This window comes from Salmo trutta, chromosome 1 (assembly GCF_901001165.1).
Source record: "Salmo trutta chromosome 1, fSalTru1.1, whole genome shotgun sequence".
NCBI classification, from domain to species: domain Eukaryota; kingdom Metazoa; phylum Chordata; class Actinopteri; order Salmoniformes; family Salmonidae; genus Salmo; species Salmo trutta.
The window spans coordinates 47,008,896-47,033,475 of record NC_042957.1 but is presented as its reverse complement, the minus strand read 5'-3'; the positions used below and the strand labels follow the sequence as shown (position 1 = coordinate 47,033,475).

General features: G+C 47.0%; 2 protein-coding genes across 3 annotated transcripts in view; one reads left to right on the top strand and one right to left on the bottom strand.

Annotated features, from left to right (window-relative positions):
- Nucleotides 1-12,789, top strand: part of LOC115197593 (synaptic vesicle membrane protein VAT-1 homolog) — a 38,469-nt gene extending 25,680 nt beyond the window's left edge. The window contains exons 3-6 of the mRNA XM_029759259.1: nucleotides 2,041-2,211; nucleotides 3,649-3,738; nucleotides 5,188-5,429; nucleotides 8,847-12,789. Coding sequence (XP_029615119.1) covers nucleotides 2,041-2,211; nucleotides 3,649-3,738; nucleotides 5,188-5,429; nucleotides 8,847-9,110 — 767 coding nt within the window. The 3' untranslated portion in view covers nucleotides 9,111-12,789. The remainder of the gene's footprint in view (nucleotides 1-2,040; nucleotides 2,212-3,648; nucleotides 3,739-5,187; nucleotides 5,430-8,846) is intronic.
- Nucleotides 12,790-14,738: 1,949 nt separating this feature from the next.
- Nucleotides 14,739-21,677, bottom strand: LOC115197579 (uncharacterized). 2 transcript variants are annotated; one of them, XM_029759248.1, is made up of 6 exons: nucleotides 21,585-21,677; nucleotides 20,761-20,944; nucleotides 20,200-20,303; nucleotides 17,298-20,105; nucleotides 16,090-16,298; nucleotides 14,739-15,803 (listed from the first exon to the last, which is right to left on the bottom strand). In XM_029759248.1, exons 2-6 carry the CDS (start codon nucleotides 20,942-20,944, stop codon nucleotides 15,698-15,700), a joined length of 3,411 nt encoding a protein of 1,136 aa, XP_029615108.1. In that variant the 5' UTR covers nucleotides 21,585-21,677; the 3' UTR covers nucleotides 14,739-15,697. The 2 variants fall into 2 exon arrangements, with proteins under 2 accessions (XP_029615108.1, XP_029615100.1); XM_029759240.1 differs by having other exon boundaries at nucleotides 21,590-21,677.
- Nucleotides 21,678-24,580: the final 2,903 nt, after the last annotated feature.

The window sequence follows — 24,580 nt, the reverse complement described above, 5'->3', positions numbered from 1 at the left end:
CGCCGACCTTCTCTCTTTTTCCTCGCCAGGCTTGAATACAGTGAGAAATGTCTATTGAGTTCCCATAGGCTCAAGGTCTCTTCAGAGCAGAGCCAGGAGGGAATTGGTCTCGTTCTTGATTCTTTTCTTTGTAAGAGTCAAAGGGGAGAGGAGGTCTGCCTGTGCGACTTAGCAACCAGCGACTACAATAGATTAAAATATAACCTCTCCTTGGTTACCTTTGTCTCTGCCTACTCAAGCTTACGGTGTGTGAGTGAGTGTGACCAAGGCAGTGGACCACAACTCCCATCCCAACATGTTGCTGGTGATAACCACAGTCAACCACAGCAGTTTATATATGCTTGAGACAGGCGTCTGTTTGAATGGAAATGTCCATGTTGTGAAATCTCTGTTTGCGTTGCTCTATTGGCTCTGGCCTCAGATAAGACGCGGCCTTTACTTGGTCAGGCGTGAGTGACCTTTATGGACCACGTTCAGTTCACATCCTCCATCCAGTCAGTCTCCCTCTGTCCTCTCTGTTCTGCCCCACTACTTAACAGTAACCTATTGAGACCAGGCTTAAGACACACACAGTGACACACACACACACACACACACACATACAGTATGCTCAAAAACAGTGAATCATACACACACACCAATACTACATCAAACAGCCATGCTGATGTAAGTTACACCTACAGAAAGCAATGCTCTCACACAGCTGCCACTTTGTCTACAAAGGTCATCATAGACAATACATTGTTCGTCGTTTCAAAGATGTATTCCCATATGAGAAGTTTTTGTTTCAACTGGCACAGTTACGAAACAATGTTTTCTTGTTTTCTTGACCCCATGTCACACATTGCTCCCATAGCCAAAACAAATACCCCAAATTACCCTAGATTCTTAGTCAGGTCATCTTGCATGAAGCTAAAGTCACCCATTGTCATTTGACATACAATGGCTAGTTTCTGTGTGTCTCTACGTCTTTGTGTGGGTGTTCCTTTTTGCCCAGGGCGGCGGGTAGGAGGTAATGTGATGTGTGTTTAATGCTCTCCTTACTTACCCCTGAGCCCCACACACACACACACAGCCAGCCTCTTATTGACTGACCTGGCCTGTCCCAGTAAACAAAACAAATCCCATTTCCCTGCAATAGAATGGATGTATATAATGGCATTTATGGGTGCCTCAAGACATTTTTATATCAGCTGAGTTGAATTGAGTTGGAGGTGTCTCCCTGAGTGAGTATCTCTTGAGGTAATGATTGGTGAGGCTTGGATAGAAGTTATTCGGTATTATACTTCCTCCCCATAGTTACCCTGTTTAGAGAAACAACTAGGTAGAAAACTAAGGGATACATACACAAGTCTTAACCATCCGTCTTTGTCTCCCTATCCTCTCTCTCTGCTTTATTGGCATGACTGGGTGGTTGCCACGGTAGCCAAAGCAATGTATATATTAGTATTACACACTGTATTGCACACTGTATTACACACAATGTATATATTAATATTACACACTGTATTGCACACTGTATTACACACAATGTATATATTAGTATTACACACTGTATTACACACAATGTATATATTAGTATTACACACTGTATTACACACAATGTATATATTAGTATTACACACTGTATTACACACAATGTATATATTAGTATTACACACTGTATTACACACAATGTATATATTAGTATTACACACTGTATTACACACAATGTATATATTAGTATTACACACTGTATTACACACAATGTATATATTAGTATTACACACTGTATTACCCACAATGTATATATTAGTATTACACACTGTAAATGAACAATATGTTTGAGCAACAATAATAATATATCAACAAAAACAATTCTACATGGAAAATAATACACAGAAAAAGCAACAATTGAGAAATGTAATCTACTAGGGGTTATGTGTATGACATGTTGGGAGCTTTTGTCTCTGTTGTATTATAACATGGCAGGATGTATAACCTGCAACAACATCTACCGTCTCTACGTTTTCTCCGAACAACTTCTCTCTCTCTCTCCAGGTGGTGTTGGCATCGCGGCCACCCAGCTGTGCCAGACAGTGAAGGACGTGACCGTGTTCGGGACGGCGTCGGCCAGTAAGCACGAGACCATCAGCCAGGGCGGAGTCACCCACTGCATTGACTACCGTACACGGGACTACGTGGAGGAGGTCCGCAAGATCAGCCCCAAAGGTGAGAGGTCAGGGGTCATCTGACCTATCTTACAGCACGGAGATGGGCTGCGTCTCAACTGGAACCCTAATGCCTATATAGTGCACCCTATGGGCCCTAGTCAAAAGTAGTCCACTACATAGGGACTAGGGCGCCATTTGGGACATAAGCATGGTGTGACCCATACTTTCCACAATATGATCCGTGATATAAGTATACTGAGATGGGTAATGGGCCCTGAGTCACGCGACCGTTTGTCCTAAGGAATACTCTGTAGTTGCAGTGTTGTGTTTGTCTTCCATTTGCAGATAACAAACTGCTAGACGTTTCCATTTCGCTGCGTCACGACTCTCAGCCCTGATAGTTGGGGTGCATTTGAGACGGTTGGTGGTGTAATAGGCACTAGACAGAAAAGTGCTTTTCCGCTCAGACCAAGTATTTGAGAAGCCTGTAACTCAGTGTGGATCACATCCCCCAACGTATCCCCAAGGCCAGGGCACTTAAGATCCCTCCCGCTTTCTGCCTTAGGAGACATTCAATTCATCACTCATCACCGAAACAGAACGTCCTCCAATTCCTCAATCTTTACTCACTTACCTCTGGTTTCATAGAAGCAGGGTGGAGGATTTTATACCAGGAGCTCATTTGGTAGTACCCCTCGCAGCAGCGAGACAGAGAAAGAGAGAGAGAGAGACAGAGACAGAGACAGAGAGAGACAGAGAGGGGGGGGATAACTGATATTTTGGACAGTAGAACATGTCAAATTAGCGGCAGGGATCGATGAGGAGTTTGTCAGTCTGTGTGACTGTGGCTCAGTTAGGGCAGGGTCCTCCTGAGAGCCTTGTGAATCAACGGGCCTATCAGCTAATGGACAGAGGAGAGGAGAGGAGAGGAGAGGAGAGGAGAGGAGAGGAGAGGAGAGGAGAGGAGAGGAGAGGAGAGGAGAGGAGAGGAGAGGAGAGGAGAGGAGAGGAGAGGAGGACTAACCCACTTTAAGGAGACCCACATTCACAGAAAAAAAACATAATTGGGAAAGATCGAGGCAGCATGAGCAAAGATATATAAAACGTTGCAGAGAAACTGAATGAGCCTGGGTCTCAAGCTTTAGTTTATTATTTATTCTCTCCAAGAAATCACTACCTGGGAATGGAATGGAACTCCAACAGACTAGGTTAGGATAATGTTTATTCCTTGTCTTATCAGTGACATTAAAATGAGTAGAATTCCAGCGTTCTCTCCCCTCCCGTCATTTGGCATATGTATGAGCTGCTCTGCAAAAACATAGCAAGACCTGCCCTCCTCCCTCTACACCACCGGCATTCTAATACGATACCAACCAAGCAACATTGAGCTGTACTGACTACCTCTCTCTGTCTTTCCTCCTCTCCTCTCCTCTCCTCTCCTCTCCTCTCCTCTCCTCTCCTCTCCTCTCCTCTCCTCTCCTCTCCTCTCCTCCAGGGCTGGATATTGTGCTGGATCCTCTGGGAGGCTCAGACACCCACAAGGCCTACAACCTGCTGAAGCCCATGGGCAAGCTCATCACCTACGGTGAGACAGGAAGGACAAAAGACCTCAATCATACTTTGCTTTATTTCAAGACATATCAATACCAGTGGTTTAGAACACAAATAGCACAGTGTGCACAAAACATACACAAAGGGTTGTGAATTATTAGGCACTTCCTGGGTGCACTGCTTCCCTACAGAGGTCCATGTCCTGTGTGTGTGTGTGTGTGTGTGTGTGTGTGTGTGTGTGTGTGTGTGTGTGTGTGTGTGTGTGTGTGTTGTCTGTGGAAAGGCCTCTGTAGTCTCTCTCTGTGATGATGCCAATTTGCAGCGGGCATGGCATGCATGGGACAGTGGGCTTGGGAGGCATGCCTGGAGAACAGGGCCTTGCCTTCTGCATGTTGCAAAGAAGACTAACCACCCTGATCCATTCAGCCGCTCAACCCTTCTCTAACACCCCCCCCCCCCCCCCCCCCCCCCCCGCTGCTCCCATACCAGTTTATCAGAAGTATGCATGGCGGAACAATGGGCGTTCTATCCACACGGAACCTGGAATGTCTGAATGTAGCAGACTGAATACCTCTCCAGCTCCCTCTCCTCTCTCTAAGCACGCTTTTGTGTCCCATCCACAGGAGAGAGGGAGATAGTGAAAGAGAGAGGATGAGACAGAGCGAGAAAGAGAGAGAGAGAGAGGAGGGCAGAGAGGGTTATGAGAACAGAGATTGAGAGAGAAAAGGGGATGTGTGGAAAGTGAGGCTGGGAGGGAGAAACGAGGACAGAGAGAGGGAACGGGAAAGAGACAGAGCATAAAGGAAGAGAGGCAGAACGGGGGAAAGAAAAGAGGAAGAGAGGGAGTGAGTGAGTGAGTGAGTGAGTGAGTGAGTGAGTGAGTGAGTGAGTGGGTGGGTGGGTGGGTGAGGATTGTAGGCTATGTGGTACCTGCCAGGACCTCAGCCTGGCAATAGAACTGTCCATCGGGAAAATGGCACTGAAATGGGACATACTGAAAAGATAATGTTAAAGAGAGATAAAAGAGGGGGACCCAGCGACAAAAAGTTGAGGGCAGAGAGGGTAAGGCCAGAGCAAGGGAGGTAGAGGGAGAAAGAGGGAGTTGGGGTAGATGAGACTGAAGTGGACTGAAGTGGACTGAAGTGGACTGGGGAACAATGGCTGATCAGTCAATCAATTATACACAGACCCAAACTGACCCTACACTGAGAATAAAACCGACACCAGGACCCCTGCCCCATTCTCTCACACACACACACACACACACACACACACCACACACACACACACACACACACACACACACACACACACACACACACACACACACACACACACACACACACACACACACACACACACACACACACACACACACACACACACACACACACACACACACACACACACACACACACTATTAGAGGCAACCCGTTTTAACGCATTAACACCCTTTAACCCTTTGTGCTTTCTCCCCTTGCAGGTGCAGCTAACATGCTAGCAGGCCAGAAGAAGAACCTTCTGGCGGTGGCTAAGACCTGGTACCACCAGTTCTCCATCCACACGCTCAGCCTGATCCAGAACAACAAGTCAGTGTGTGGCTTCCACCTGGGCTACCTGGACGGAGAGGTGGAGGTCATCCTGCAGGCCATGACCACCATCCTGGACCTCTATAGGCAGGGCAAGATCAAACCACGCATCGACTCCACCTATCACCTCGAACAGGTGGGTGTGTGTTTGTGTTTGTGCGCGTTTGTGCGTGTGTGTGTGTATGGTTGGGCGTGGCTCTATGAGACTGGATGAGATTAGGCACATGTGTCTGTGAATAAAAGTCTCTCCCTCCATCAGATGTCTCTTTGAGTGAAAGAGAATCAGATTTACAGAGAGAGGGATAGAGAGAAGGGTGAGAGAAGGGGAGAGAGGGGGAAGAAAGAGGGGACTGATATGTTCATTGGTTAATGCTAGGGCCAGTCAATGGTTAGGCCTGTGATACTGACCAGAGAGAAGTGTTTCTCTCTCTCTCTGTCTCACTCTCTCTCTCTGTCTGTCTCTCTCTCTCTGTCTCACTCTCTCTCTCTGTCTGTCTCTCTCTGTCTCGCTCTCTCTCTCTGTCTCACTCTCTCTCTCTCTCTCTGTCTGTCTCTCTCTCTCTCTGTCTCACTCTCTCTCTCTCTCTCTGTCTGTCTCTCTGTCTCACTCTCTCTCTCTGTCTGTCTCTCTCTGTCTCGCTCTCTCTCTCTGTCTCACTCTCTCTCTCTCTCTCTCTGTCTGTCTCTCTCTCTCTCTGTCTCACTCTCTCTCTCTCTGTCTCGCTTTCTCTCTCTCTGTCTCGCTCTCTCTGTCTCTGTCTCGCTCTCTCTCTCTCTGTCTCGCTCTCTCTGTCTCTGTCTCGCTCTCTCTCTCTCTGTCTCGCTCTCTCTCTCTCTCTGTCTCGCGCTCTCTCTCTCGGTCTCTCTCTCTCTCGGTCTCTCTCTCGGTCTCTCTCTCTCGGTCTCTCTCTCTCTCTGTCTGTCTGTATCCACAGCTTATTCACTTACTCTCTGAACTCTCTCTTTCTCCGCCTCACACCCTCCCTTTCTCTCTGTGTATCTTTTTCTCATTTTCTCTCCTGTTGCCATGGTAACTCCCCGTTGGTCTGCCAGCGCTTCTGTCTTAGGGAGGGGCCCCGGGTATGACAACGAGAGACAGAATGGGATGAAGGAGTGGAGGATGGAAGAGGGTAGATGAGAGAAGGATAGAGAAATGCGGTGGATAGAGTTCAAGGAAAGATGATTGTAACAGGAAGTGGCATGTAGTAATAGCTGTTACAATTCCTCTTGGTGTGAATTCTATTACATATCATCAGCATAAAACAGCTCTTCAACTTGAATTAATAAGATGGTCTATCGATTAATGTGCCCCGGGGATCCCAGACACCACACCCTGACTCCATCTATCACCCCCCCCCCCCCCCCCTGATCTATCCTGTCCTGCTCCATGTCTGCACTATATTAAACATGTTAACTCATATTGAGCAACTCCGTCAGGGCTTTGTACTGTAGAGCATATCAAATCAAATCAAATTGTATTAGTCACGTGCGCCGAATACAACCGGTGTAGACCTTACAGTGAAATGCTGACTTACCAGCCCCTAACCGACAGTGCAGTTGAGAAATATACGGATGAGAATAAGAGATAAAAGTAACAAGTAATTAAAGAGTAAAAAAAGAACAATATATTTAGGGGGGTGCTGGTTCGTCAGTTCTGATGTCTAGAGGGTCTTACCGTTCTCAGACTGACAGACAGACAGACAGTGCTTCTAGTTGTGATTATTAGTGCATACACTGCAGGGAGGTAGGGAGCCACTCACTGTGAGAACACTCAGTTAGACGGCTGAGGCAGACTTTCAGAGAGAGAGAGCGGAGCAGTGAGTGACTGAAGGCTGGATGCTTGAGTACGAACAACAATTACAGTGCTGCTTCAGTAATTGGGCTCGTTGTGGTTTCATTCACACAAGCTACACTTATAAATCCCTGGCGTCCCCGCCCCTGATTACCGCACCTCCATAGTCTCAGTCCTCTCCTCCTCCACCTCCTCCTCCCCTTCATAGGTTTTTCATTAAAGTGGTGTTCCAGAGCTTTTGTATAATATCAGCCAGTAATTTTGAAAGTAGTGTTCACAAGTCAAAATGGGTCCCCGGAAATTGTGCACAAATTGTGTACTACCATTTATCATGGCATGTTACGTCCTGAAAATTAAAAAATATATAAAAAAATATGTATATATTTTTTTATATATAGCATTTTTGGGCAATTCGTATGATATGTTAATAATTCCAATTCGTACAATATGTTACAAATTTGTAAGTGCTTAAGATCCCGGGCTGCATCTTTAATTAAGCATTCCGTCCATCTGAATATCACCTGAATATCACCTCTCCCTCCTTAACTCCGACATGACTCCCCCTCTTCCATGCCTGTGTGTGTGTGTGTGTGTCTCAGGGCCAAGCTTTGACAAGGCTTTGGGTTGCTAGGAGATGGCCCTCTGTTGCCGTGGCATTGGTCTTTCGGTGGTCTGCCTGCCTGCCTGTGCGGGCTGGCGTGGGTGGGGGGTAGACGGGAGGGGTGGAGTGCAGAGGAGGCTGGTAGGATGATCTATAAGAGGACGGGCTCATTGTAATGGCTGGAATGGATTAAATGAAACGGTATCAAACACATCAAACATACGGAAACCACGTTTGACTCCGTTCCATGAATTCCATTCCAGCCATTACACAGAGCCCGTCCTCCTATTGCTCCTCCCACCAGCCTCCTCTGATGGAGAGACAGACGCAGACATTAGGCAGAGACGAGCGGGTCGGTATAGGGTGGGGCTGGCCTGTCTAGGATCCGCCCCTTTGTCACTATGACTGACAAGTAGGCAAGAAACCTATGGGTCAATCAACCCGGGCTGTGGCACAACCCTGGGGACCGGCCTCTGACGTGACGCTGTGACAGGCACCTAGGAACCAGTCAGTCAATGATGGTAATGTGACATGATCAATACATTGTCCAGCTCTCAATGAGTCCCATACGTGTTATCTATCCTGTGGTTTAATGAAACATACGGGGACGACATAGACAGTTTTAAACTGAAGTACTTTCACATGAAAGTAAACGTCGAATTTAGCAGTGCATTTGAATTTTTAAACACAGAATACGGATTCATAATCCCACCAGTTTTTCTTCGTTCTTTCTCTCGATCTACATGATTCTCCATCTACAGATTTTGCCCTTGCTTTCTCTCCGTCAAGCACTGACTCAGGCTCACGTTTACTCCATCTCTCTCAGTTATTAATACATCCTCCCACTAAAGTTTGTACAAACTTCACTCTCCCATGTTCTGATACTTGCCTCTAGTTTGTTTAAGGAGTGATAGACTGGGCAATTTATGCGTGTGGTGCCTGGCCTCATCTCCTTCTAAGGGTTTGGAGAGCAATTTTAGTGTGTGTGTGTGTGTGTGGGGGGGGGGGGTTATGTGGCTATGTATGCATATTTGTGTGAAAGACAAACCAGCGGTCCTGGACACATGATGATAGACGGATATCTACTCTCCCTCCCCCTCTCCCACTGTCCATCATTCATTTGTTCATGTCTGTCTCTCTGCCTCTGCTTCTCTATCCAGGTGGGCGATGCCATGCGGAGAATGCAGGAGAGAAACAACATCGGCAAGGTGATCCTCATCACCGAGCCCATGCCAGAGGAGGAGAAGAAAGAGGAGAAGAAGGAGGACAAGAAAAAGGAGGACAAGAAGAAAGACGACAAGAAGAAGGATGACTCCAAGAAGGAGGACAAGAAAGAAGAGAAGAAGGAAGAGCCGAAAAACGAGGAGAAAAACGAGGTGAAGAAAGAGGAGAAGAAGGAGGAGCCCAAGAAAGAGGAGAAGTGAGAGTGAGGGATTGATGGATGGATGGATAGTCAGGCAGGCAGACCATCGGGGAGCTCTTGTCCTGGGAGCAGGGGTTTGGTTTGGGAGGGGGTGACAGGGCAGGGGAAATGTGGTGGGGGAGGGAAAGGGAGGTGTGGTGTGTGTGGGTTGGACTTGGGAGAGCGGGGGATGGGGGTGGGCTTTATAGACTCATTGCACAGCAGTCAATCTGTCATCCCTACCATCATCTCTCAGACCCCTCCCCAGTCCACTCTGACAGCGAATGCTCAGGCCTGGGCCTATATCCACCCCTCCCCCTCCTCCCCTCTCTCTCCTCCCCCACTCAAGCAAGGGTCACTTTATTTCTGAATCCTTCACGCTCCCTCATCCCCAGTGCACCTTAATGATAGCCGGGCTCACAAAACAGATCCCGCCCTCACCTCGCCACCATGGGAAAATGACCACTACTATATGCTCTCCTATGACTCATGTCATAACAGTCTGAAGGTGTTGCCTGTTGAGACCCCAGAGAGAGAGTCAGAGAGAGAGAGAGAGAGAGAGAGACACAGAGGGACAGTGTGGGTATAATGCCCAGGCCTGGGGCGCATCACTGTTGCCTTGACAACGATAATTCGACCCATTCCAACTCACACAGCGCCCCTCCTCCCTCCATGTCCCTCTCCATGTCGACTCCCACTATGCTAGATTGCCCTGCGCTGACTTCCACCTGCCACCTCTCCTTCTACTGAGTTCCCCCTACCCTCCCCCTCTCCCTGTGGTATAAACCCACAGACAGACAGACAGAACCACACCCACCCACCATCTCACATACGGTCCAGTGTTGTGTTATGTCACTGTGCATGAGTCAGTCAGTGTTTGCTTGTCTGTGATTGGCTATCAGCTCCCCTGGAGATGTTTGCATGGCTGTGTGATGCTTGACTCCAAAGCCAGTGGTTACAGAACTCCCCTGTCAGTCCCCACTACCCACTCTTTATTTAAGTATATGAAGAAAGGTTAGTGGCACATCCCTTAAATGCCATGGCACTTCTAGTATCACACAGCTCCACCTCACAGCTGAGCCCACACTACATGTCCCATAATCCTAGAGGTGACACACTAGAGACCAGACAATAGCGTGTGACAGGATGAAGCTCCAGACAGAGAATGAATGAGCCATTTGGTCCAGTATTAAATAGGGAGGGAGAAATCAGGGCTTAGTTTTGGTGCTCTGTACACACACTGATGTTTCTAATGAACCAACTGTTGGCAAGCAGCGCACAGTGCCAATTAGGAGAGAAAATTGTTTCTCTTCAAACAAGGGGCACACACACACACACACAGGACGATGTGTTCAAAGAGGCAGTGTTGTGTAGAGACACTAAGACATTTGAATGGAGTAAGATAGAGTGAATGCCGCCCAGTTCCTTGATATCAGACCCTGTTCCTCCCCTGACATTCCATGGCATTCCACTCCTTTCACAGTGACCGCTCGCCTGTCGTTTGCCCTGATCTGGAACAGGGGCGTTTAGAAGGGTAAAAAAACTCCTGCTGGTGTGCATTCTCACCCGTCCCTCCCCCTTCTCCTTTCTCTCCATCTCTTTCTCTCTCTCTCTGGTCGGCATAGCAACAGGCAACAGGCTCGTCAGAGATGGCGCTGTGGTCTATTTCTCAGTCTATCTGAGTGAGCGAGTGAGTGAGTGAGCAGTATTACAGAGCAGTAAAGTGTCTAATGAAACCCCCGGCTTTAGTATTAAAGCTGTAGTACAGAGCAGTAAAATCAGGCTAACATCCTAGTTACTACACTCTGGAAATATTTCTCTTTGTATCAGTATATTATGAGGACATTCAAATCCCATATAGTCTGTGTGGGGGTGGCACACCTCGGGCCACAATCAATAGTTGGCCTCTCCCATACGAATGCACTGCTGCCCCTTGTGGACATAATTTAGAACAGCAAGACTGGTTTTCAGAAGTTGATTATAGGGGACCCCTTTGTATCAATGAAGCAGGGTTTTGTTTTCGACCTCCTCTAAATTATATTGAATGAATCTGATACTCGTTCTCACGTCAGAGATGAATTGTCTATAATACAATATGGACGGAAGCTAAACCTGTTATGAGCAGGAGTCCTGCAGTATGGACTTCAAAAACACCCCACTACTCTCCCATTTGGAAAGATGTGAGAATCCATGCCCTTCACACACTTGCCTGTCTGCCTGCCAGTCTGTCTGTGAAGAGTCTCAAAATGGTGACTAGTGACTTTGTAAAGAAGTTGTTGTGTTAGCATGAGTGGCCTCCCTCATGTTGTGTGTCAGTCACTGTGTGTGAAGATGTGTGTGTCCTCAGGTCGTTTGTCAGGTTACGAAAAAAGACTCCCACCTGCCCCTCCTCAACCCCATTACAACCTCCCCTTCCTTACACTCTTTATCTTCACAGCTGTCTAGCTCTAATCCTCTCTTTCTCTCGCTCCTCCCCTTCTCTGATGAGGCCAATGTTAAGAGGACAGTTGGTATAGGTATTTTGCACTCTGCTCGCTGATCTTAATGCACTTCCAGGCATGGCAGTCCCACTCCAGTCCCGCTGGCTCTGAATCCGCTTCGCTCCTTCCCCACTCAAAGAGACCATACTGTATCTGCTGAAACTCACTGGAAGTACAGCGGAAGTGACACTTTTGCATGCACGCGAAACACAAGCACACATCTCCTCCTCTACCCTCTGCCAGCTTCTCCTGGGTGGCAGCTCAAGTCATACCATTCATCCGGGGCTGTGAAAGGGACGACCCGGTGTAGCGGGGACAGCAGTGGGCCTGGGACTGAGTGTGAGTGCCATGCCGGTGTGGGGAGTGACTGTGTTCTGTCAGGCTCTGGTTAGTGTTCTTTTCTGATCTGCTGGGCTCCTTCTGTGAACCTGTGGACGGTGTTTCTGTTTTCTGAATGCCATGTCAGAAGCTAATGCTTCAGTAAAAGGATGTTTTACTTAATATGTTTGTTTTTTTTGGTTTGACCTATGTTTTTTTTGTTTTGTTTTCCAAGGGGTTTAAAGTTCAAAGTTCATACTCTTTACGGTGGGACCTGCCTAACTACATTCCTTTTCAATGTGATGAGCCTTTCTGTTGGGCCTGACCATTTGTGCCAAACTGTATGTACTCCTCTGTCAATGTCTTGACTACAACGGTGCATTCAATGAAAAGGAGAAGAAAACAAATGTTTTTGGGTACTTTTCCTATGACCTTGTAGAAAAACAAAAACAATCTGTGTATGATTTCTGTCCCAAATGCTTATGGTTGCTGATAGAATTTTGCTACAGTTTACAAAAGGTTTTAGTCATTTCTGATTGATTGGGGTCTTGCTCTCATGCCTCGATCCTAACACACACACACACAGACACACAGACACACTACCTTGTTGAGAGGCACCTCCCTCCATATCCAAACTCCTCACAGTCCTCGCTGATCTCAGATCAGTGAAATGTGTCAACAGAGTATTATCAGGCCTCAGACGTCTACAACAACAAACTGACGCCCACATCAGTCGACAGGCCTATGCGTTAACAACCACACCATGTAATCTCCATAACAGGGATGAGTGCATGGACGAGGTGCGTGGACGATTAGGCTGCACAGCAAAGCACACAAACTACAATCTTCTTAGAATTGCAACCAAAAAACCCTAAAAAGAGAAATAAAACATCCATTCAAAAATATACATAACCAGGTGAATCATGGACCATTTCTTTCATCCACCTCTCTCTAGTTTAGCTTTGTGAACACCACCCTACTCCGGTTTCCTGTTTCTCTTAGCCTGACTCCAAATGGTTTGTATGGGATGAGAGAGAGTGAGGTAGCAGATGTGTAGCGGATGTCATAGCGAGGCCATATTTCACAGCTGCACAGATAGAAACGCAGCTCTAGATCTGTCCCAGACGCAACATATCCGCCCGAAAGCCGATCCCAGTTCACATACAGCCTGTTGGTCTCAGACATTCCACTATCCTCTATTGCACCTCGAGAGCTCTTTGGTTCTAGTCAATTATCAGTTAGCCAAAGCCCCGCCCTCTCCCCTCTCCATACACACACTCATCACACCATACGCACACATCACATTAACATCTGGAATTAAATTGCATGCATCCAATGGCATGTGGTGCAGAGATTATATGTCATTTGATTCAATGTTTTTCTTCCTGTTTGATAGAACCAAAAGGTCTCTTAGATGAACTCAGCTGCAGCACACGGGTGGGTGGGTGTAGTGAGTGGCTAGGGCGTGGGGTGTAACTGGGTGTCAGAGAGGACAGGATGAATCTGATGTTGGCTGTGCCTGAGCCCTAACCCACTCCTCCCAACCCCTAGTGCCCGATTGCTTTTCCAGCTTGGTGAATTTACGTTGTGTGTCAGCTTGAATTGCTTTTCCAGCCAGACACACATTCTTATGCAAGAGCTCTAAAACCAGCGATGATCCTTCAAGAAACTAGGGCATTTCATGCATCGGAAAACATCACAGCTCCCAGCTGTATTGTTCTAGATAACAGGGTTCCTTTGATTGGCAGGTCTTAATGTCACTGTTTCACATGGTTTCTCACAGGTCATTCCAAACAGCTTCCCTTACTCTTGATCAGAAATGACTACATTTGAGTACATCTGTTCTTCGTTTTTCTCTCTCTCACACACACTATATCGTCCTCCTTTCCAGTCTTATGTCAATCGCAGTGCTTGGTGGAGTGTATTCCTAGTTAGAAAGAGAATCCCAGTCTGACGGTTATTACCACATCCAGAGCCGTACAGCCCCCACCCATCCTCCCCCCCCCCCCCCCCTTCCCTAAAAGAAAACCACCCAACCATTTCTGGCTGTCTCTGGCTCTTCATTAGCAATCACTAAAAACTGTTGCAATGTGCCAACTACCAACATATTCCACGACTCTATAGAAATGCTGTGAGTGTCTGGTGCATTTGGCTAGGTTTGTTACGATGTGTATAGTACACTAGGATCTGTGTGTAGGTGACCTGGAAAAAAGGCACGTGTGTATAGTTCATTATTCCTTCCACTGTATAGTTCAGTAGTGGCTCTGTGCAGAGGGAGTCCCTTTCCACCCTCTTCCTCACGGTGCCAACAGCAGCCAAATCCCTGCACCTATACCTGCTCCCCCCCCCCTCGCCTCTCCTCACTGCACCCATACCCGCTCCCATTCCCCCTCCTCTTCCCCCATCTGACACTGTCAAGTCAGCCTCATGACAAGATGCACATGAACCCGTCTATGGGAAAGCTTCAGAAAAACAGGTCCATTGTCACTTTCCCGTCCAGACAGCTCAGTTTCCACACACGGTTTACTGTGAGACAGCTATTCTACCTACACAATGATTTGTTTGCTAGGTTTTCGTTCCTTCTCTCCTTCTGTCTATAGTGTTGTTTTTGTTCCTTCTCTCCTTCTGTCTATAGTGTTGTATTTGTTCCTTCTCTCCTTCTGTCTATAGTGTTGTTTTTGTTCCTTCTGTCTAGTGTTGTTTTTGTTCCTTCTCTCCTTCTGTCTATAGTGTTGTTTTCGTTCCTTCTCTCCTTCTGTCTATAGTGTTGTTTTCGTTCCTTCTCTCCTTCTGTTATAGTGCTGTTTTCGTTCCTTCTCTCCTTCTGTCTATAGTGTTGTTTTCGTTCCTTCTGTCTATAGTGTTGTTTTCGTTCCTTCTGTCTATAGTGTTGTTTTCGTTCCTTCTCTCCTTCTGTCTGTAGTGTTGTTTTCATTCCTTCTCTCCTTCTGTCTATAGTGTTGTTTTCGTTCCTTCTGTCTGTAGTGTTGTTTTCATTCCTTCTGTCTATAGTGTTGTTTTCGTTCCTTCTGTCTATAGTGTTGTTTTCCACTCTTCTATTAAGTTGTCCCCACTTTGTTTTTTAAACCCTTTGAATTGATGCTGCTTCTGTGCTTGACTGGGTTTTACTGCGTACGTGGTGCCATGCTGTCCACAGTATGGGCTCTAGAGCTTGTAATGCTTCAATGTGTAATGTTACCATATGCCTTACATGTTTTCCAGGACTAATAAAAATGCATAACGGGAAGAAAAAAAAAGACTGGACCTGGAGCTGTGGCTTTGTTACTGTGTTATTAGGATGCTACTGTGAGGAAACAATATGGAACTGCAATTCCTTGATATTTTATGGCTCATGTTTTGAGTGTTTACATAATGAATGGGAATGCTATCAGCTGTGGGAGTACAGAAAAGATATGGACGGTACGCGGTTACAGTAAGATAAAGACGGGAATGTTCACTGTCAGAAATCTCTGGAGATCCAAAACACGGTACAGCTCAAATAAACAATAGCTGCCAGGACTAATATTGGTCCAATAACAATAGTAGCTCAAAAAACTTTTGTGCCACTATCATCCGTAAAATATCTGTGTAAATCAACTGGTCCTGATTAAGCATGAACAACAGTACAACTATAAAACTCTTAAGAACCAAAAGGACTTCTCTCATTGGCTTATTACTATACAGACTCACACAAGCGTTCCACATTTCTTGGGAGTCTAGGGACACAGTGCAAAATACATACAGATTAAATTCTTACAACACCGGATAGAAACAAACACCTTGATTAAAAACATGGATAAGACTATCCTTGTCAGGTTTTGTTTTGGTCTTGCGACTTGGCAGGGGCCTCCTCAATCCCATGAGCCCTCAGTACCTCAGACAGTCGACTCAGATAGGTGGAGTCTGGATAACCATTCCTGTGTGGACACAAAATTACATTATAGCGTATATCTCAAATGGCACCCTAATTCTATAGTGCACTGCTTTTGACCAGAGCTCAATAGGGCTTTTCTTACATAGGTTACATCCTAAATGGCATCATACCCCCAAAAGTAGTGACCTATAAAGGGAATAGGGTGGCATTTGGGACACACACTAGGTAATAAAATGACCAGCACATAACACTGACCCCTGACTTTCTGCTCTTTACTGTTGCTATTTCAGTCGAGAGTCACTAATGGGTACTGTGACTCCAGTACTCACCCAGACTTGCCCCCCTGCAGGCTGGTCTTGTGGGGGATGCTGTCCCAGCTGACCCTGGCCCCTGGCTCCCTGCCCGTCACAGTGAAGGTGAGGCCTAGCCTGAAGGCTTTCTCCAGCCGCGGTAGGAGTTTCCTGGTCCTCTCACATAGGGGAAGGTAGGCCTCAAATACTCCCCCCCGAAATGCAGAGCCAGGCGAGGGGTGGCCCCTCTACAACAAGAGAGGGACATGTGGCAGATAGTGGGGTGTGTTCCAGATTGTAAAAGCCACCAGACAGTTTAGGAGTTAAACATGACAACTTAGAAATGCAAAGCAAGCAATTACTGACAAGGAATACTTAAGACTTAACATTTTGATATACCGTAAATTCCGGACTATAAGCCGCAACGTTTTTCCCACGCTTTGAACCTCGCGGCTTAAACAATGACGCGGCTAATATATGGATTTTTCCCGCTTTCAATTTTTTTTTCTAAAAAAAAAAACACATTCTGTGACGTGCTCAGTTTTTTGCCGGCATGAAGCTTTCATTAGACCAGTGAAATTGCCGAACGGGTTAAGGTCAAACAACTTTTTAGTTTACTGTTTAGATTAAATCGAGCGCTCTCAAACTTCCCATCATTCTGATTACGGTAGTCATTTTGTCACCCTCATCATGGCAAAGACACGGAGAAATGCATATGATGCAGCTTTCAAGTTGAAGGCGATTGATCTGGCTGTTGGAAAAGGAAATAGAGCTGCTGCACGGGAGCTTGGTCTTAATGAGTCGATGATAAGACGTTGGAAACAGCAGCGTGAGGAATTGACTCAGTGCAAAAAGACAACTAAAGCTTACTGCTAATTATTATTTTTTGTTACAAGCCGTGTTTCGTTAAAGCCTATTTATTTTTGTTACAAGCAGTGTTTTGTTAAAGCCTATTTATTTTTGTTACAAGCCGTGTTTCGTAAAAGCCTGTGTAAAGTTCATTTGTTTCAATGTACCGGTAGGCACCTGCGGCTTATAGACATGTGCGGCTTATTTATGTTCAAAATAATATATATTTTTTAAATTCAGCGGGTGCGGCTTATATTCAGGTGCACTTAATAGTCCGGAAATTACGGTAAGCTGATTTAATAATGCCAAGAGTGCATTTGGACAGTTGACATGACACGTTTAAAATGTCAACTGTAATTGGCTCATCAGATAGCCTGGTAGAGAAGTCTTGCCCTTACCCCCTGAATGCCATCTGGAATGCAGTAGGTGATCTTAACGACGGGGTCTCTGCCATGGCCTGGCAGGGTGAAGGGCATCTCAGAGTAGCTCATGTTACCCTGGACGCCCTGTGGAACTGCCACCTCAGCCTTGGGGCAAACCCTGCATTGGACGTGGACTTTGAGAAGGCACTGTGGGCACAGGGTCACCCCACACCCTGTCCTCTTCACTGACGCCCCACTCTCCCCACACACACAGATCTGTGTCCGTGCCCCAGACAGACTAGACCTTCCCGGGCCGTGACGTGTCAGAGCTCCCCCTGACCCTGACCTCTCCTGGTTCTCTGCTCCACCAGACTGTCTGTTGTTGTCCTTCTGGGTCACTCTGGATCTCAGGTTGCTTTCGTTTGGGGGCGTGACCATGTCTTGATTGGTACCGCCGCCATTCACCGCTCCCGGGCTTCCTCCGTTACCTATCGCTGAATAGCTTAGAAATGTGTCAGTCTTGCGCCCGTCTGCCTCCATGGTCCCTCCCCTCTCCACTTTCTCCTTTATGACAGGGTCTTTCCTCGCTGGTGATTGGCTAACAACTGTGTTCTTGTGTTCTGATTCGCTGTTCCTCGTCCTCTTGGAAGAATCACTCCTCTGGATGTTTTTCTTCTCCCTGTTGGCACCAGGCCCCTCCTCTCCCCCTCTCTGAGTCTCAGACATCCGCTGAGGGCTATTGGTCTGAAACTGTGTGGAGTTCTGGACCCCCTTCATCTGAAATGAACTGGACTGATTCAAAGTGGAGGTAGAGGGGACAGAGAAGTCCTCTTCTCCCCCCCTCTGGCCTGTCTCTCCAGGGAACACCTCCCTCAGTGCTGCCCCCACTTGAGAGCACAGCTGTTTGGGGCCAATCAGAAACACGCTATCTCTCATTGTCTGGATGGAGACCTTCTTGAACCGTTGCCTCACCTCAGCACAGCACACCTCTAAAGTCTCATCTGCTGGGTCAGACACGCCTAACTCTGCCAGAGGCAACTCCTGCAAACAGAAGTCTGTCTTCACCATGGCAACCAGTTTCTGCATCTCCAACTGACAGGTGTTCACCACAGATGACTCCGCCCCCATAAGGATGACAGTGATGTCACTGCTTTTGTCTGATTGGCTCTCCCTCACATGCAGGTCAGAGGTTATGTCCTGTATACGGGTGGCGTAGGCCTCCTTCATGTAATTCCATATCACCATGGAAATGGTTAGCTCTGCACTGTAGGCATTTCTCCTGTCCAAGCTATTGGACCGCCTGGCTCTGGTTGTGGCCTTCTCAGCCTCACTCTGTCCTGGCTCCTGGACCTTGGACCTGGCCCGACCCGAGAAACTACTGGCCCGCTTCAGGGTGGATCCTGACCCGGAGGTTGAGATGGTGGTGGGGATGGTGCTGCCCCCTGACAAGGTGTTCAGAGTTGAGGTGAATGGGGCTGTCTCACCCTGCTGCCCAACATGTGTTGGTATTGAGCTCAGGAAGAGTCCATTCTCCATAGAGGAGGGGGTGAACAGGGGTTCACCTCTCTTGAACAGTATATCCTCTCCACTACTCTGTGTACCTGGCCTGGAGAGTCCCCCAACACCTGACCCTGCTCTGTCTAAGCCAAACAGGTCATGGCCTAACATGGGTCCAAGGCCCGGTCGTATACTTGGAGATGTGTCCCCTACCGTCACTGTGTCCCTAGGTCTGGTTCCTAGCCCAGCCGGCCCTAATGCCTTGAAGCGGGGGGCAAACTTATACCCTCGGGCCCCCTCTGTCCTCCTCTCCGTCTCATATTGCTTTAGCAGCTTATCTACCCTGGCGTCCAGGGGTGTTCCTGCTGTGGAGGAGAGAGTGGGTTTGAGTCTCTCCTCTTCTCCTGGCTTGGAGGAACCAGATGTGGATGAGGGAGATCGTAACAAGCTGGCTACATCCTCCACCGCCTCCTCTCTCTCCCCCAGGAGGAGGAACTGTTTAGCTTCGGACACATCGCTGCTGTTGCCAACTATGTAGATGTTCCGGTCATCCTCACTGAGCAGCAGCTTGGGCAGCCTGACCCGCAGGACCTCCATGGCCCTGGACAGGCCTCCCCTGGGCGAGAGGACGCTCTTGGGCAGCTGGGCTCGCCGGAGCCTGGCCTCGTTCTCCTGGTAGAGCCGGCTCAGCTCCCCACGAGCCCCCCTCAGACGCTCCAGCTCCTGCCCAATGTCCCCCACCCCGGGGACTCTCTGTAGGAACAGGGTGGTCACCCCCTCTGCGGTCACGTCCACCACCTCTACCCCATGCTGGGTGAGGATCTCCTGGTACTCCTCTCCACACTGCCTCTGCAGGTACTGGAACAAGTCTGCATCCATGATCAGGGAGAGGTCCTCTTCCACCATGGGGGGTTCCTCAGACAGACACAGACCCACAGCACCCCCCTCTGCCTGGGCTGTCCCCTCCCCCTCCCAGCCCTGACCTCCAAACGTAAAGTCCCTATGTGGGCCTGAGCCTAGATCACTCTGCTCATCACCTCTCCTGTGATAGCCTGTCGCCTCCTGGGTATGAGTCCTCTTCGCTTGGCCCCTAGTGCCTCTAGTAAGGACTCCCAGAACATCATTGGCCCCAGGTGGGGGTGTATCTGTGGAGGCCAGGGCCACAGGGAGCCCCAGGATTTGGACCAGTGCAGCCTGGACCTGGGAGTAGAGGCCCTGCAAGGTGCAGAGCTGCTCTGGGTTGTTATAGTGGATCTGGACATCATGACTCCTGTCAAGGCTGGTCAGTGCTGCCTTTCCTCCAGGTAGCTGGCTGTAGTCCACAGTAACAGACATGCTCAAGATGACCTGAACGGGAGAGGGAGAGTGGGCGAAAGAGGGAGAACATGTAAGTCTAAACAAAACGTGTCGCCTTTTTCCAAATATCGTGTCAACAACATACCTTATTTGGGTCCAGGTCTTTGTGAGGTTCACTCAAGGTGAGTTCATACTTCTTCCCGTCCACCTTCAGAATGTGTCGGCCATGTTGAAGCACGCGCCTCGCCACTATGCGGGGTCACCAGAGTACAAGAGCTAAATCAATCTCAGTCAGAGAAACACCCTTACTAAGCACTCCTGCCCCTGGCCTCTCCTTGAAATGTATGCCAACACCCGAGCTCACAGTTAATCAATAGTGACAGGCCATGAAGCATAATACCTTGCATTTCATAGTTCATTTGCAAATGGATGCAAAATGAAGTTTAAAAAGAGTGGCCATGGTCAACGAGCCAGATGGAAATCTACTGCTAAGGAACTTAGCAGTGGAAACGACGTACTGTAGTTGTTACTTTATGACTCTACGTTATGGTGAAATAGTCCATTCATCACCATCAAGTCTCCAGTCTCCTGATCTCTTCTCTCTACCAATTCATCATTCACATTCTATCCCCGATGCACCTCACCAGCTCTCCCCTCCCTGGAGCCTCAGACACACACACACACACACACACACACACACACTGACCTCCAATGTCCTCAAAGGTGATGAGGGCAGAGCCGGGTGTTGCCTTGACAATGGTGACAGATGCTATTTCCCCTCCTCCATTCCTGGCGCTCAGGAAGTAGATGTACAGCTTGTCTGTTAGCCGGTCCTCCTTTAAATCAGTGGGCAGGCCACTCACCCTCACTGTCCTGCACAGTTCCGCCATCTGCTGGGCAAAACCGGGTTACAGACATACAGGAGGAATACATAGGTATACCAAGCCAAGTCTCCCTTCAACCAAAACCACTGATCGTAAATTGTCAATACATTTGTCATTGCCATGTAATAGGCCAACGTAACCATTTTTTTGTGGGGGTTATCTGGATATTTCATTAAATGACACCCTATACTGGACGTTGCCACGAAACTTCATCAACATAATCAACAGAAACGTTGTTTTATTCAACTGCTGTGTCAACGGAGGTCATTGCTATGGAAACAGCTTGAGATACCGTTGATGTTGATAGTATACTGTAAAGAGAGATGTGCGAACTGACTGCTTGAGGTTCAAGTAGGGTCCACAAAAAGCAATCGAGCAGTAGGCACAGTATGCCTCAAATTACTTTCATCCACTGTTTCAGAAATAAATTCCCTTCCCGCTCTATAAAAGAGACCATCACTTTTACCATCAGATCACAACATCTGTGAAAATCAAAGGAATGGGTAAGTGTGACCACGGAGACTGGGAAAATGAAACTTCAAGGAAGTGCACAAATCCAACGACACAATTTAAAATGACCTCAAAAAGTAGAGCTCTTCAAAGGCATTGCTTTTTTTCACAACGATATCAACGCAAATATCCTTACCTTACCTTTTTAGAAGCCTCTCATATCTCTCGTTTCGCACCAAAGACGTGGACGTACTTCACTTGCATGTTGTTCAAAACATGGATGGAAAGTGAAACTGTATGACGTAGGAACTTGAGAGTTAAGATTGTTGTTGTTCTTCATTGCAAACGCCAGGGGGCGAACAGAAGGCCAGGTTCACAGGTCCAAAAATGAATCAATGCATTGGTCAATTGAAAACCTAGATTATAATTGTCTAGTAATGAGATACATTTGTTTTTCAACAAATTGTGTGTGTGTGTGTGTGTGTGTGTGTGTGTGTGTGTGTGTGTGTGTGTGTGTGTGTGTGTGTGTGTGTGTGTGTGTGTGTGTGTGTGGACATGGACGTGTATAACTACACCTGTGAGGACCAGAAGTCTCGAAAAGAATACTAAATGAACAAACATTTGACCAACTGGGGACATTTTGTCGTTCCCCACAAGGTCAAATGCTATTTCTAGGGGGTTTAGGGCTAAGGTTAGAATTAGTGTTAGGGTTAGAATTAGGTTAAGGGTTAGAGTTAGGAGTTAGGGTTAGTTTTAGGGCTAGGGTTAGGAGCTAGGGTTACGGTTAAGGTTAGGTTTTCGGGTTAAGGCTAGGGTTAGGGCGGCACACAATTGGCCCAGCCTCATCCGGGTTAGGGAAGGGTTTGGCCGGGGTAGGCCATCATTGTAAATAACAATTTGTTCTTAATTTGCTCTTAACTGACTTGCCTAGTTAAATAAAGGTTAAATAAAAAAATAAAAAGGATAAGGGTACAGGTTAGGCTAAAGTTTCTATATCCACAGTAAACGAGTCCTATATCGACATAACCTGAAAGGCCGCTCAGCAAGGAAGAAGCCACTGCTCCAAATCCGCCATAAAAAAGCCAGACTACGGTTTGCAACTGCACATGGGGACAAATATCGTACTTTTTGGAGAAATGTCCTCTGGTCTGATGAAACAAAAATATAACTGTTTGGCCATAATGACCATCGTTATGTTTGGAGGAAAAAGGGGGAGGCTTACAAGCCGAAGAACAGCATCCCAACTGTGAAGCACGGGGGTGACAGCGTCATGTTGTGGGAGTGCTTTGCTGCAGGAGGGACTGGTGCACTTCACAAAATAGATGGCATCATGAGGGAGGAAAATTATGTGGATATATTGAAGCAACATCTCACGACATCAGTCAGGAAGTTAAAGCTTGGTCGCAAATGGGTCTTCCAAATGGATAATGACCCCAAGCATACTTCCAAAGTTGTGGCAAAATAGCTCAATGACAACAAAGTCAAGGTATTGGAGTGGCCATCACAAAGCCCTGACCTCAATCCTATAGAAAATGTGTGGGCAGAACTGACAAAGCGTGTGCGAGCAAGGAGGCCTACAAACCTTACTCAGTTACACCAGCTCTGTCAGGAGGAATGGGCCAAAATGTACCCAACTTATTGTGGGAAGCTTGTGGAAGGCAACCTGAAACGTTTGACCCAAGTTAAACAATTTAAAGGCAATGCTACCAAATACTAATTGAGTGTATGTAAACTTCTGATCCACTGGGAATGTGATAAAAGAAATAAAATCTGAAATAAATCATTCTCTCTACTATTATTCTTACATTTCACATTCTTAAAATAAAGTGGTGATCCTAACTGTCCTAAAACAGGGCATTTTTACAAGGATTAAATGTCAGGAATTGTGAAAACTGAGTTTAAATGTATTTGGCTGAGGTGTATGTGAAACTTCTGACTTCAACTGTAAATGTAAACGTATGTCCTGGATGTCAGAAAGCTTGGCCCCAGTGATGTACTGGGCTGTACGCACCATTCTCTGTAGCGCCTAGATGCTGAGCAGTTGCCATACCAGGCGGCGATGCAACCGGTCAGGATGACTTTTTGAGGATCTGGGTACCCATGCCAAAACTTTTCAGTCTCCTGAGGGGGAAAAAGTGTTGTCGCGTCCTCTTCACAAGACTCTGTGTGTGTGTGTGTGTGTGTGTGTGTGTGTGTGTGTGAAACCTGCCACTGAACGTTCTGAAATGATACACAGTAAGTTCAACTTTATTTTCATAATATGTCTCACTAACTGAAGAAGAAACAGTCAAACATATGGCATTATTATGGACTATGCATTATTCTCGCCAAAGAGACGATTAATTCAACCAAAGACAGTACAGTATGAAGATGAAACTGCTGAAACTGCTTCTCCAATAGAAATCCCCGATCACACTTGTAGGCGATGTCATGGCGACAATGGCCTACAAGCTCATGCGCAGAAACACGTCATCGCGTCTAACGGGTTGTTTAGCGCTGAACTGCACTTGTGTAGACCGTCAAATCAAAGGCACTCCTTCGATATAATAACGTATTTTTGACGAACATAAAAACGTGTCAGTTTGTCAGTTTCACGATGTTGGAGTAATAAGATGTTGGCTCAAATATAGATTGTGCCTTTAGATTTTGGGAAAATTAATAACAACTAACGAAGAATTTTTCACTTCTCCAAACCCAAATCCTTGCCTGGTCTGTATGGTCTGTTTCTCAATCTTTCCTGGAAGTCTTGCGATGTTGCACCTCAGTGTTTAGAAACTGTGATTCAACCCTTTTCAAATGAAATAAATATCTAATTATCATTATAAACTGGGTGGTTCGAGCCCTGAATGCTGATTGGCTGACGTGTACCACGGGTATGACAAAACGTATTTTTACCGCTCTAAATTACGTTGGTGACCAGTTCATAATAGCGACAAGGCACCTCGGGAGTTTGTGGTATATGGCCAATACAATACGCCTAAGGACTGTATCCAGGCACTCCACGTTGCAACTAAGAACGTCCCATAGCCGTGGTATATTGGCTATATACACCACACCCCCTCGTGCATTATTGCTTAATTATATCATAATAGTACTATTATCATAGTTGGTGAACTTCAGTAACCAGAATGCTCAGCGATATTCTCACTAGCCAATGAATTGCATCAATAAACATGTCCCGAAGCACTACTT

Coding starts and splice junctions, on each gene's coding strand:
- LOC115197579 (XM_029759248.1), bottom strand. CDS start 20,944: ATGGCGGAACTGTGCAGGACAGTGAGGGTGAGTGGCCTGCCCACTGAT. Junction 20,106..20,199: donor AAGACCTGGACCCAAATAAG/GTATGTTGTTGA, acceptor TCTCCCGTTCAG/GTCATCTTGAGCATGTCTGT. Junction 15,804..16,089: donor CTGCAGGGGGGCAAGTCTGG/GTGAGTACTGGA, acceptor GTGTCCACACAG/GAATGGTTATCCAGACTCCA.